Source organism: Oncorhynchus keta, chromosome 37 (assembly GCF_023373465.1).
Source record: "Oncorhynchus keta strain PuntledgeMale-10-30-2019 chromosome 37, Oket_V2, whole genome shotgun sequence".
NCBI classification, from domain to species: domain Eukaryota; kingdom Metazoa; phylum Chordata; class Actinopteri; order Salmoniformes; family Salmonidae; genus Oncorhynchus; species Oncorhynchus keta.
Window position 1 is genome coordinate 13,336,331 of NC_068457.1, and position 12,271 is coordinate 13,348,601.

General features: G+C 40.0%; 1 protein-coding gene across 4 annotated transcripts in view; it reads left to right on the top strand.

Annotated features, from left to right (window-relative positions):
* Window positions 1-12,271, top strand: part of LOC118370232 (nck-associated protein 5-like) — a 189,520-nt gene that overhangs the window by 174,024 nt on the left and 3,225 nt on the right. For all 4 annotated transcript variants that reach the window (XM_052499227.1, XM_052499226.1, XM_035755149.2 and 1 more), the window contains 3 exons: window positions 502-626; window positions 1,244-1,367; window positions 1,516-1,697. In XM_052499227.1, the coding sequence (XP_052355187.1) occupies window positions 502-626; window positions 1,244-1,367; window positions 1,516-1,697 (431 nt within the window). The remainder of the gene's footprint in view (window positions 1-501; window positions 627-1,243; window positions 1,368-1,515; window positions 1,698-12,271) is intronic.

A 12,271-nucleotide genomic window follows, 5' to 3' on the forward strand; every position in this document is an offset into this window, starting at 1 on the left:
AGGTAGTCATTAAAATTCACACTGACTCAGCTGTGACAATCATTGGATGCTTTGTCATTGGGGGTGACAGTTTGAAGATGGTATTTCGTGGCTGCTTCAAGTCAGAGATGTAGCGGTGTAGTCTCCGTAGGGAGGATGCCATTGACTATTAATAGATTAAATGCCAAACTCTCCTCACACTTAAAGAAATTGTAGCATCATGCTCACGTTGTACAGCGTGTGCTTTCACAGGTTAACAACTATATTGGCATAGCGTTAGCTAGTGATGCATCCCAAATGGCAAGCTATGGCCATGGTCGAAAGTAGTGCACTATAAAGGGAATAGGGTGCCATTTGGGATGTAGATATGAGTCTTACTGAAACTCCGGGACCTAATAGCTTTGACTCTTTTCCCCCCGCCCTCTATGCACGCATTGCGTAGGTTCTCATCCAGGTGTGAGTGTGTGGGTTTGGTTGTTATCTGTGTCTCATGATTTGTTTCTCTTTACTTTTGAATGATAGATGTGATCAGAAGGAAGCGACTGAGTCAGATAGACTTATGCAGCACCAGCCACACAGTCACTACAGAGGCCCACGAGGAACAAGTGGACAAGAAGAGGAACACCAAGGACCTCAACTCATCCAGTGTAAGGAACTTCCCATGCACTATTAGGCCTATGTCAATGGGGTGGTGTTTTGGGAGCAAAATAGACTGCAATAGCATAGTAATTGTGGCTTCTGTACAATCCCTATACAATATCACATCTCCAAGAAGCATTATCATTATGAAAGAGTATCTCCGTATTCTGTTGAGGATACAGTGATATTAAAGGGATTTGATCTATTTCCCCAGAGTCAGATGAACTCGTGGATACCATTTTTATGTCTCTGTGTCCAGTATCAATGAAGTTAGAGGTCGTTTCGCGAGCCAATGCTAACTAGCATTAGCGCAATGGCTGGAAGTCTATGGATATCTTCTTGCATACAAGTAGACGTAGGGTATAATTGCTAAAATCTCAAAGTATCCATTTAAGGAAGCGATTGCTAACTAGCGTTAGTACAATGACTAGACGTCTACCATTGACGTCCAGTCATTGTGCTAACGCTAATTAGCATTTTCTTGCGAAACTACTAACTTCCTTCGTACTGGATGCTGAGACATAAAAATGGTATCCACAAGTTCATCGGACTCCTGGGAAGGAGTCTTTAAAGGGATTTATCTATCTTCTCATTCTGTTCAGATGTCCCTCTCTTTCGTGAACAGGACAGAGCCGCGAGAGTGTGCACATACTCAGGCAGCAGCAGTGACACCGAGACAGAGTCTGAAGGGAACACGCTTGGCTCCACCCGAAGCACTCTTACCAACAGAGCAAAGACGAGCAACCAAGGTCAGAATCTCGCCTGCATCGCACATCCACAGACACAATATTGATGTTATTTAGATGTACTCTAGGCCTACATCATTTGATTTTAGACAGTTCATCTTGATTGGTTGATTGATTGATAGATATATTGATTTAAAATTGCTCTCCGCAGTTGACTATGAAGAGAAGACAATGAAGAGGAGCAGTGTGGGAAAGTTCCCGTCAATCATGGACTACTACCAACATGACATGTTCTCTCACATAGAGAAGGACGACCACAGGAGGAGTTTCTCCCAATACAACTTGTTGCACAACCAGTCATCGCTAGAGGGAAAAGCAGGAGACAGACTAAGCGTAAGTACTTCCTGTTGACCTATGACATACACTGAACAAAAATCTAAACCCAACATGCAACAATTTCAAAGATGTTACGGAGTTATAGTTCATATAAGGAAATCAGTCAATTGAAATAAGTTCATTAGCCCCTAATCAATGGATTTCACATGACTGGGCAAGGACGCAGCCACGGGGTGGCCCTGGGAGAGCATAGGCCCACCCACTTGGGAGCCAGGCCCTGCCAATCAGAATGAGTTTTCCCCCACAAAAGGCATTTATTACAGACAGAAATACTCCTCAGCACGCCCTGCCAAATTCTCAAAACAACGTTGGAGGCGGCTTATGGTAGAGAAATTAACATTCAATTCCCTGGCAACAGCTCTGGTGGACATTCCTTCACAGCATGCTCCCTCAACTTGAGACATTTGTGGTATTGTGTTGTATGACAAAACTACACATTTTAGTGGCCTTTTATTGTCTCCAGCATAAGGTGCACCTGTGTGATGATCATGCTGATTAATCATTTTATTGATATGCCACACCTGTCAGGTGTATGGATTATCTTGGCAAAGGAGAAATGCTCACTAACAGGCGGAATGTAAACAAATTTGTGGGCAAAATTGGGAGAGAAATAAGCTTTTTGTGCGTATGGAAAATTTCTGTGATTTTCTATTTCAGCTCATGAAACATGGGACCAACAGTTTACATGTTGCAGTTTACATATTTTTGTTCAGTATATTACCTTTAACATATCCTTTTGTAGCTCATCAACTAGATGATCATGGTCTGTTGATGTTGCTTCAGGATGATCTATTGTATGGACCACTACCTCGTACCTCGAAAAAGTCCGATGTTTACAATACAGTTTGACACTAATGTCATCAAGGATGTAGTCAAACTTTCCCTCTAAATGTTATGTGAGATCATGCATTAGCTCAAAGCAAGCTGTTTCCATGGTAACTTGCAATCCAACTCATGTGAAAACAAAATCGCTGTAAAGCAACATTTGTCCTTTTCCAGCTTCTCCAGCTTTTATAAAGTACGGACAAAGTCCACTAAGCTTGATGTCTTTCACCCTCCTATACAGCGCTGTAGTTGGATTGTTCTGACGTTTTCATAAAATAAAAAAAATGAAAGTTGCCTAATTACTTTCGATCGGCTTGCCCTCTCGTGTCAGGGGGTATTTACCTACCAGTATTTAACTTCACTGAATGACAAATGAGGAGCAGTGACCATGAAATGGCCCTCATCCCCCTCAGCCTCCACTTCCCCTCAGCTCAGTGCAGTAGAATAACGTAACACACACACACGACCTTACAGAAAAATTCATCATCTGCAAAAAGATTTGACTCAACTAGAGGTCGACCGATTAACCGATTAATTAGGGGCGATTTCAAGTTTTCATAACAATCGGTAATCTGCATTTTTGGACACTGATTATGGCAGATTACATTGCATTCAACGAGGAAATTGTGTGGCAGGCTGACCACCTGTTACGCGATTGCAGCAAGGAGCCGAGGTAAGTTGCTAGCTAGCATTAAATTTATCTTATAAAAATCAGTAGTTAACCACACATGGTTGATGATATTACTAGGTTAACTAGCTTGTCCTGCATTCCTACTTCGCCAAGCGAGTGATGATTTAACAAAAGCGCATTTGTGAAAAAAGTACAATTGTTGCACGAATTTACCTCACCATGAACATCAATGCCTTTCTTAAAATCAATATACAGAAGTATATTTTTTTAAACCTGCATATTTGGTTAAAAGAAATTCATGTTAGCAGGCAATATTAACTAGGGAAATTGTGTCACTTCTCTTGCGTTCATTGCACACAGAGTCAGGGTATATGCAACAGTTTTGGCCGCCTGGCTCGTTGCGAACTTATTTGCCAGAATTTTACATAATTATGACATTACATTGAAGGTTTATTTAGACTTAGGGTTGCCGCCCGTTTGATAAAATACAGAACGGTTCCGTATTTCACTGAAAGAATAAACGTTTTGTTTTCGAAATGATAGTTTCTGGATTTGACCATATTAATGACCAAAGGCTCGTATTTCTGTGTTTATTATATTATAATTAAGTCTATGCTTTGATAGAGCAGTCTGACTGAGCGGTGGTAGGCGGCAGCATACTCGTAAGCATTCATTCAAACTTTACTGCGTTTGCCAGCAGCTCTTAGCAATGCTTGCTTCACAGCACTGTTTATGACTTCAAGCCTATCAACTCCCGAGATTAGGCTGGCAATACTAAAGTGTCTATAAGAACATCCAATAGTCAAAGGTATATGAAATACAAATGGTATAGAGAAAAATTGTTGACTCGTCATGATTCCTATAATAACTACAACCTAAAACTTCATAACTGAGAATATTGAAGAACTGGGAATATTGAACCACCAGCTTTCATATGTTCTGTGCAAGGAACTTAAACGTTAGCCTTTTTACATGGCACATATTGCACTTTTATTTTCTTCTCCAACACTGTGTTTTTGCGTTATTTAAACCAAATTGAGCATGTTTCATTATTTATTTGAGACTAAATAGATTTTATTTATGTATTATATTAAGTTAAAATAAGTGTTCATTGTTCATTCAGTATTGTTGTAATTGTCATTATTAGAAATATATATATATATATATATATATAAATATAAAATCGTCCGATTAATCGGTATCTGCTTTTTTTTGGTCCTCCAATAATCTGTATCGGTATCGGCGTTGAAAATCATAATCGGTCGACCTCTAGACTCAACACAAGTTCAGGGAGAGAGGAAAAATAAATGAATATTTGTAATTTTCTTGAACTGTGGTTCTTAATGTTGGCCTATAGAGGTCTTGCACTATGAAAGAGGAGCAGTACTGAAACTTCCAGCTACTCTGCTAAAGCAAATACAACATTGGAGGGATCAGGGTGTATGCCTTTTTTAATTAAATTTACAACATCATCCTTGCCAGTCTCTTTTTGGGGTCAAACATTTCAATAAGTACAGATCTATTCCATTCTGCATTTACTGAGCAATTGTCTGCTCAAAATTGAATGTGGAAAACGAATGCCCTTGGTATATGCTTTGACCCTGACAAAGGCACTGCATACAGAAATATTGGTTCATCTATTCAATGAATAACTGGGAATAAAATAGAGTATGCAGCTTTTTGTCTCCTCAGCCGTTAGTCTACACTTAATAAAACAATTTTGGATATGAGTCTTCCACTCCCACTCTACAAAGATGTTTGTGCTAAAATGGCCAGGATCTGGCCATTTTTATGTCAGTGTGAAATAAGGTAAAGTGTGGTTTCTGGTTGCGGACGTGGGGTTGTAACTAAGTTTTTTTTAAACAAGGTTTGTGTGGTTGGCTTCTGCGGTGGTGAGCCGGGGGTTTGAAAGCATGCCTCGGATTGCGATGAGACTCCCTACAGAAGTGCAACGTGTTGGACAGAGATCATGTGCATCCAACCTGCACAGAGATCACCCAAACAACGACGACAAATACACCCAAAGACAGAGCAACACTATGGATTTAATCCTACCATCTTTTGCTGTCCAATAATGAGTATTGGAAAGAACTCCACAAGAAAACATCTTCATAAATAAAATAAAAAAACTTTGAAAAGACATCTAACCAACACACTAAAGGCCTATGGGGACTATTGGCATTGTTTGGTTGAATAGCCCTTCACTATTCTAAACAAATCCGTTAATAATAAAATGTTCAAGTTAAAGGTACGCAGAATTACAGAAGAGAGAACCTCATTTAATATCTATGAACCAACCAAGATGATGGACCCACTTTCAACCCATTTACTCCTTTTCCACCTGTTTACTTCTTGTTAACATGGATTTGACCTTAAAGGGACAATGTGTCTCTTAAAGGGACACAGTTACCCTCATGTCCAACTGTGACAATACTCCCACAGTGGGGTCAGAAATGATTGACTCCCTTGATAAAGATGAGCAAAAATGACTGTATAAAATAAATAATTAAAATACTGAGCTACAGTATATTTTATGCTCAAAATTGTTTGAAAATTATATTATTTTATACTAATACAATTGGTCAGAGAAGGAGATTTAAAAAAAAAAAAACAAGTAATATGCATGTTTTTCACAAAAAGGTAGGGGTTCCAATAACTCTAATTTCTAGGATAATGGTATTGAGCATTTTTCTAAAATGTTTTAAGAGTTGGAGAACACATTGGGAGGTATCTAAGACCATTCCTCCACACAGATTTCTTTCAGATCCTTGATATCCTTAGTCTGTGCTTAGACAAAGGATATCCCTCTTCAATTCAAACTTAAGGTTTTCAATGGTTTTCATGTCCGTAGACTGAGATGGCCATTGCAAAATTGAGATTTTGTGGCCAATTAACCATTTCTTTGTGGATTTTGATATGTGCTTGGGGTTATTGTCTCGCTGGAAGATCCACTTATGGTCAAGTTTCAGCCTCTTGGCAGAGGCAACAAGGTTTCTGGCATAAAATGTCCCTGTCCTGGGTAAAGTTCATGATGCCATTGACCTTAACAAATGCCCCAGGGCCAGTTTAAGCAAAATAGCCACATAACATCAATGATCCATCAACATATTTTACAGTAGGTATGGGGTACTTTTCTGCTCATGCATTCTCATTTCCACGTCAAACCCACTACTGGTATGCGTGTCCAAAGAGCTCTATTTTCATTTCATCCAACAAATGTAAAAGTCTGGAGTTGGCGTAATGGCATTATTAATTAAAACAATTAGGGGATAGATCAGCTTTAATATTGCAGATAGATTTTGTCTTCCATCAATTTAATTGTTTGCATCATTTGCAATCCCCCATATATATTATTTTGTAAAAATATACAGTACCATTCAGAAGTTTGGACACACCTACTCATTCAAGGGTTTTTCTTTCTTTTTACTATTTTCTACACTGTAGAATAGTATCAAAACTATGAAATAACACATGGAATCATATAGTAACCTAAAAAGTGTTAAACAAATCAAAATATTTTTTATTTGAGATTCTCTGAGGTAGCCATCCTTTGCATTGATGACAACTTTACACACTCTTTGCGTTCTCTCAACCAGCTTCAACTTGAATGCTTTTCAACAATCTTGAAGGACTTCCTACAAATGCTGAGCATTGTTGGCTGCTTTTCCTTCACTCTGCAGTCTGACTCATCCCAAACTATCTCAATTGGGTTGATGTTGGGTGGTTGTGGAGGTCATTTGATGCACCACTCCATCACTCTCCTTCATGGTCAAATAGCCCGTACACAGCCTGGAGGTGTGTTGGGTCATTGTCCTGTTGAAAAACAAATGATAGTCCCACTAAGCGCAAACCAGATGGGATGGCGTATCGCTGCAGAATGTTTTGGTAGCCCGTGCTGGTTAAGTATGCCTAGAATTCTAAATAAATCACAGACACTGTCAACAGTAAAGCACCCCCACACCATCACACCTCCATGCTCCATGCTTCACGGTGGGAACCACACATACGGAGATCATTCATTCACCGACTCTACGTCTCACAAAGACACAGCAGTTGGAACCAAAAATCTAAAATTTGACCTTATCAGACCACATCTGGTCCACTGGTCTAATGTCCATTGCTCATGTTTCTTGGCCCAAGCAAGTCTCTTATTATTATTGGTGTCCTTTAGAAGTGGTTTCTTTGCAGCAATTCGACCCTGAAGACCTGATTCACGCAGTCTCCTCTGAACATTTGTTGTTGAGATTTGTCTGTTACTTGAACTCTGTGAAGCATTTATTTGGGCTGCAATCTGAGGTGCTGGTAACTCTATTGAACTTATCCTCTCCAGCAGAGGTAACTCTGGGTCTTCCTTTCCTGTGGCGGTCCTCATTAGAGCCAGTTTCATCATAGCTCTTGATGGTTTTTGCGACTGCACTTGAAGAAACTTTCTAAGTTCTTGCCATTTTCCGGATTGACTGACCTTCATGTCTTAAGGTAATGATGGACTGTCATTTCTCTTTGACTATTTGAGCTGTTCTTGCCATAATATGGACTTGGTCTTTTACCCCTACCTTGTCACAACACAACTGATTGTCTCAAACGCATTAAGAAGAAAATAAATTCCACAAATTAACTTTTAAGATGTCACCTGATGAAGCTGGTAGAGAGAATGCAAATGCATCAAGGCAAAGTGTGGCTACTGTGAAGATTCTCAAATATAACATGTATTTTAATTGTAACACTTCTTTGGTTACTACATGATTCCATATGTGTTATATCATAGTTTTTGATGTCTTCACTATTATTCTACAATGTAGTAAATAGTAAAAGAAAAAAAACCTTGTATGAGTTGGTGTGTCCAAACTTTTGACTGGTACTGTATGTATATATATTTGTTATATATTTTCCATTATTATTTTCCCCTTACCCTACATCCCCTTCCCTAATTGGAGTAAACTAATGGACAACAACACTTAGGCCTCAACTTCTAGCTTTTACATACTATATACTGTACATTTTAAGGACACAGTATATTTTACAATAGTTATCTTTCGTTTGTTTTTTGCTCCATCCTTGTTTGTGTTTACCCTTAACCCCCCCCCCCATCGATCACTGAAGTCCATTCAGTTTTGATTTCTATTTGCAATATTATTATTATTTAAATGTGCGATGATGTTTCACAAAAGCTCTGAACCTTTCTATAGAAACAAACCTCTCTTAGTTTCTACAGATTGTAAATTAAAGTTACATTTTTTTGCTAAGAGTATTATTATATTATTGATCGATTGACTAGGACTTTTCAAATCACCCAGCAGTGCTAAATGGCATCGGCACTTGGATTCTATTGGAACTGGTGCTTTGGTCAGATTACATGAAAATAGAGGTCTTTGGCCACGCACACCAGTGATGGGTGTGGCACCAAAATGACAATGTATGAGTCGAAAGGAAACCCATACCTACTGTAAAATATGGTGTTGGGACCACACTGTATATTTAACCATTCACAGTCAGGTAAGTTCATAATATCGTTATGGAAGATTTGTTTTGGAAGTGCGAAGGGTGTGGAAAGTGCAGACGGGGAGCGCTGATGCTGTGTGAGATTGGGTGATTTAAGTGCCTTTAATAACCTTTCACAAACACTCAGGAGAGTGATGTAAAGCTCGGCAGCTCTCATCAGAGACCTCATGGCCCAGCCTGGCCCCCATTCATCATCCTGACACTGCCTGACAGCCACGCTGCCTGCCTGGCTACAGCCCCTCTTCCCTCTGCCTCCTTAAAACCCCACCCCCTTTTTCTTTCTATATCTTTCTCAGCTTGGCTCTCGTCCTCTCTTTCTTCCCCCCTCTTTCTTTCATTCTCTCCCCTTTTCCCTCTTTCTTTCCTTCTCCCTTGTTCTCTCTCTCACTCCCTTCTTGCTCTCCCTTCTCTCGCTACCTCTCTTTTTCTCTCTCCTGATGGGTAATAGAGATTGCTGCAGGCCTCTCTGACAGGGGGAAAACAGCATTAGATGCTGTGCTGGGGCCGGGCATGGCAGGATCTAAGGAGCCAAACCAGAGAGGGCCAGGTTACACAGCCATATGCCTCATAACTATATAATATCTGTGTTCACACCTTCTCCCCAGCTGCTTGTAACAGCTTGTTACCTGGAGCACTAATGTTATGGGGAGAGAGAGGGATGTTTTTGGTCTTGGACATGCAATTGGAAATAGAAGTACAGACATGTAAGTGTGGAGGCAATATACAGCCATGTAAGTACAGACATGTAAGTGTGAATCAATAAATATATATATATATATATTTCAATTGCATGCCAGCTGCTACTGCCTGTACATACATACATACATAAACTCAGCAAAAAAAGAAAGGTCCCTTTTTCAGGACCCTGTCTTTCAAAGATAATTCGTAAAAATCCACATAACTTTACAGATCTTCATTGTAAAGGGTTTAAACACTGTTTCCCATGCTTATTCAATGAAACATAAACAATTAATGAACATGCATCTGTGGAACGGTCTTTAAGACACTAACAGCTTACAGACGGTTGCCAATTAAGGTCACAGTTATGAAAACGTAGGACACTAAAGAGGCCTTTCTACTGACTCTGAAAAACACCAAAAGAAAGATGCCCAGGGTCCCTGCTCATTTGTGTGAGCGTGCCTTAGGCATGCTGCAAGGAGGCATGAGGACTGCAGATGTGGCCAGGGCAATAAATTGCAATGGCCGTACCGTGAGACGACAGGATGGACAGCTGATCGTCCTCGCAGTGGCAGACCACGTGTAACAACACTTGTACAGGATCGGTACATCCGAACATCACACCTGTGGAACAGGTACAGGATGGCAACAACAACTCCCCGAGTTACACCAGGAACGCACAATCCCTCCATCAGTGCTCAGACTGTCCGCAATAGGCTGAGAGAGGCTGGACTGAGGGCTTGTTGGCCTGTTGTAAGGCAGGCACACCAGATATGGGCTGTTACTTTTGACCCCCCCTTTGTTCAGGGACACATCAATCAATTTATGTTAGTCACATGTCTGTGGAACTTGTTCAATTTATGTCTCAGTTGTTGAATCTAGTTATGTTCATACAAATATTTACACATGTTAAGTTTGCTGAAAATTAACACAGTTGACAGTGAGAGGACATTTATTTTTTTGCTGAGTTTACATACATACACAACAGTATACCATTAGTGGTATATGAACAATACATATTTCAGACACACAACAATTGTGCAGAATCCCAGTCAGGGAGAAGAACAGCCATTCTCTCTTTGGTCTCCTTATTGACTGACTGACTCTTGACACCTTTAGAAGTAAGAATGTTTCCAACGTATATTTTCTTTCAGAATCCCAGTTACCCAAGACATTCCCATTGAACTGAAATACCTCAGAGTTGCTAGATGATAACCAATTAGCCGCTGACAAGATCTTTTTCCACCTGAAGTGCCCCTGAGGCGATGTTTTCCTGTGTGGTCCGTTGTAAAGGATACACTTCAACTGGCTCCTTAGGTGCCAGCGGATGGTCAAGGTCTGCACGGAGGTTGGTTTTCGACCCACAGACGAGTGGTAATTGTGTTTCACCAAATCAAATTCAATCACAGATAAGAATCCCTCCTGCCGAGATAGAGAGCTCAGTGCTGTTTGGAGAAGAGCAGGACCATGATTGTTGTTCCTCACTGTCACAGGCACTGAACGAAAGGCCACCCCAATTCCAATCACTGATCACAATCAAGTCATACACCCTCTGCTCTGTTCTCATGGTCTCCCACATCCATGCACCTGTAGACTACACTACACTGGCACATACTATAGGGTTTGTTTCCCGGACCCAGATTGAGCCTAGTCTTGGACTAAAAAGCATTTTGGAATGGAGATATGTGTCAGTGTGCAGATTTGAATCGCATTTGTTTTTATCACCAACCCTTGAATTACCATTATTAGTCATTGTAGCTCAAAAGTGGTATTTTTCAGAAGTCTGATTTTCTCTGTGCTGATTTAGTATATGAAGAATATCTAACCCGCAGTGCCTGTGTTTAGAATGCATTACTGTAAAACACCAGATTGTTAGTGGAGTGGTTGGAGTTCCTGGGAGGAAAGCCATTTCTAAGGGGCACCTGGCAATGAACACTTAATGATGAGGACTTAGTGCAACCCCGAAGGCAGTCTATACCCCTGATAATATGGTAATACCTCTGTATACTCTCCACCCGGGAAGTGTGTGGATGGCTTGGCCCCTTCGGTAGATTGGCTGGAGGAAAATCCAGTTATCCAGAGATTTGTGTTTACCTTTACCACAGATAAAGAGAGCACAGGCTCCTTCTAACAATTCCTCAAATTATTTCAAGATTCCTTAGTGCATTTCTGCATAAATATTTCTGTTAAGATATTCTAGTAGTTATTGACCAAGGCTGAATTACACAACATACATTTTTGTTTCTACTGAAGATGTGTTTTGTATTCACTGTGGTTAGATTTATGACAGTATGTGGGAAAATTGCATGATGCGTGATTTCTGTGATTATGCTAGATTGGAGATGCAGAGGTTTTTATATGTATGTATCTCACTGGGGACTTCTCCTATTGTTGGGTTGCCAATTTACTCAAGGTTGGTGGAATGGCTTGGAGGCGTTTTCCATGAAAGAAGGCAATGAGTTCAGCAACCAAACACAATTAAAGTGTACATGCCAAAAATATTTCTCTAAAGTACATAAACAACAGGACCTAGAGGGCTCTAGTGATTCATCCTGAAACTGCAACATTAATGCTGCAATCTGGGATTTATTTCTTAGAAAAATGGCAGCCCCACTCTTGTTGTGGTATATTCTTCAACACACAATGGATTGAAATCTCCATTGAACAAATACCCAGATCCCACATTATACCTTTAATTGAGATTCACTAAGATTCTCTAAGTGAGATTCTCTGTGCATACCAAAAACAATATAACAATATACAATATATCAATATGCAAAATGATATACAATAGATGTTTGCTCTACAGTATATTTGAGGTTAAGCCATTGGTTAATTTATAGCGAGAATAAGCCGGCCACTGTTTGACTCGTTTCTTTTTTAACATCATGGGCTGCTGACAACATTATAATACGTTGTGTTAAAACAACTACGAAGG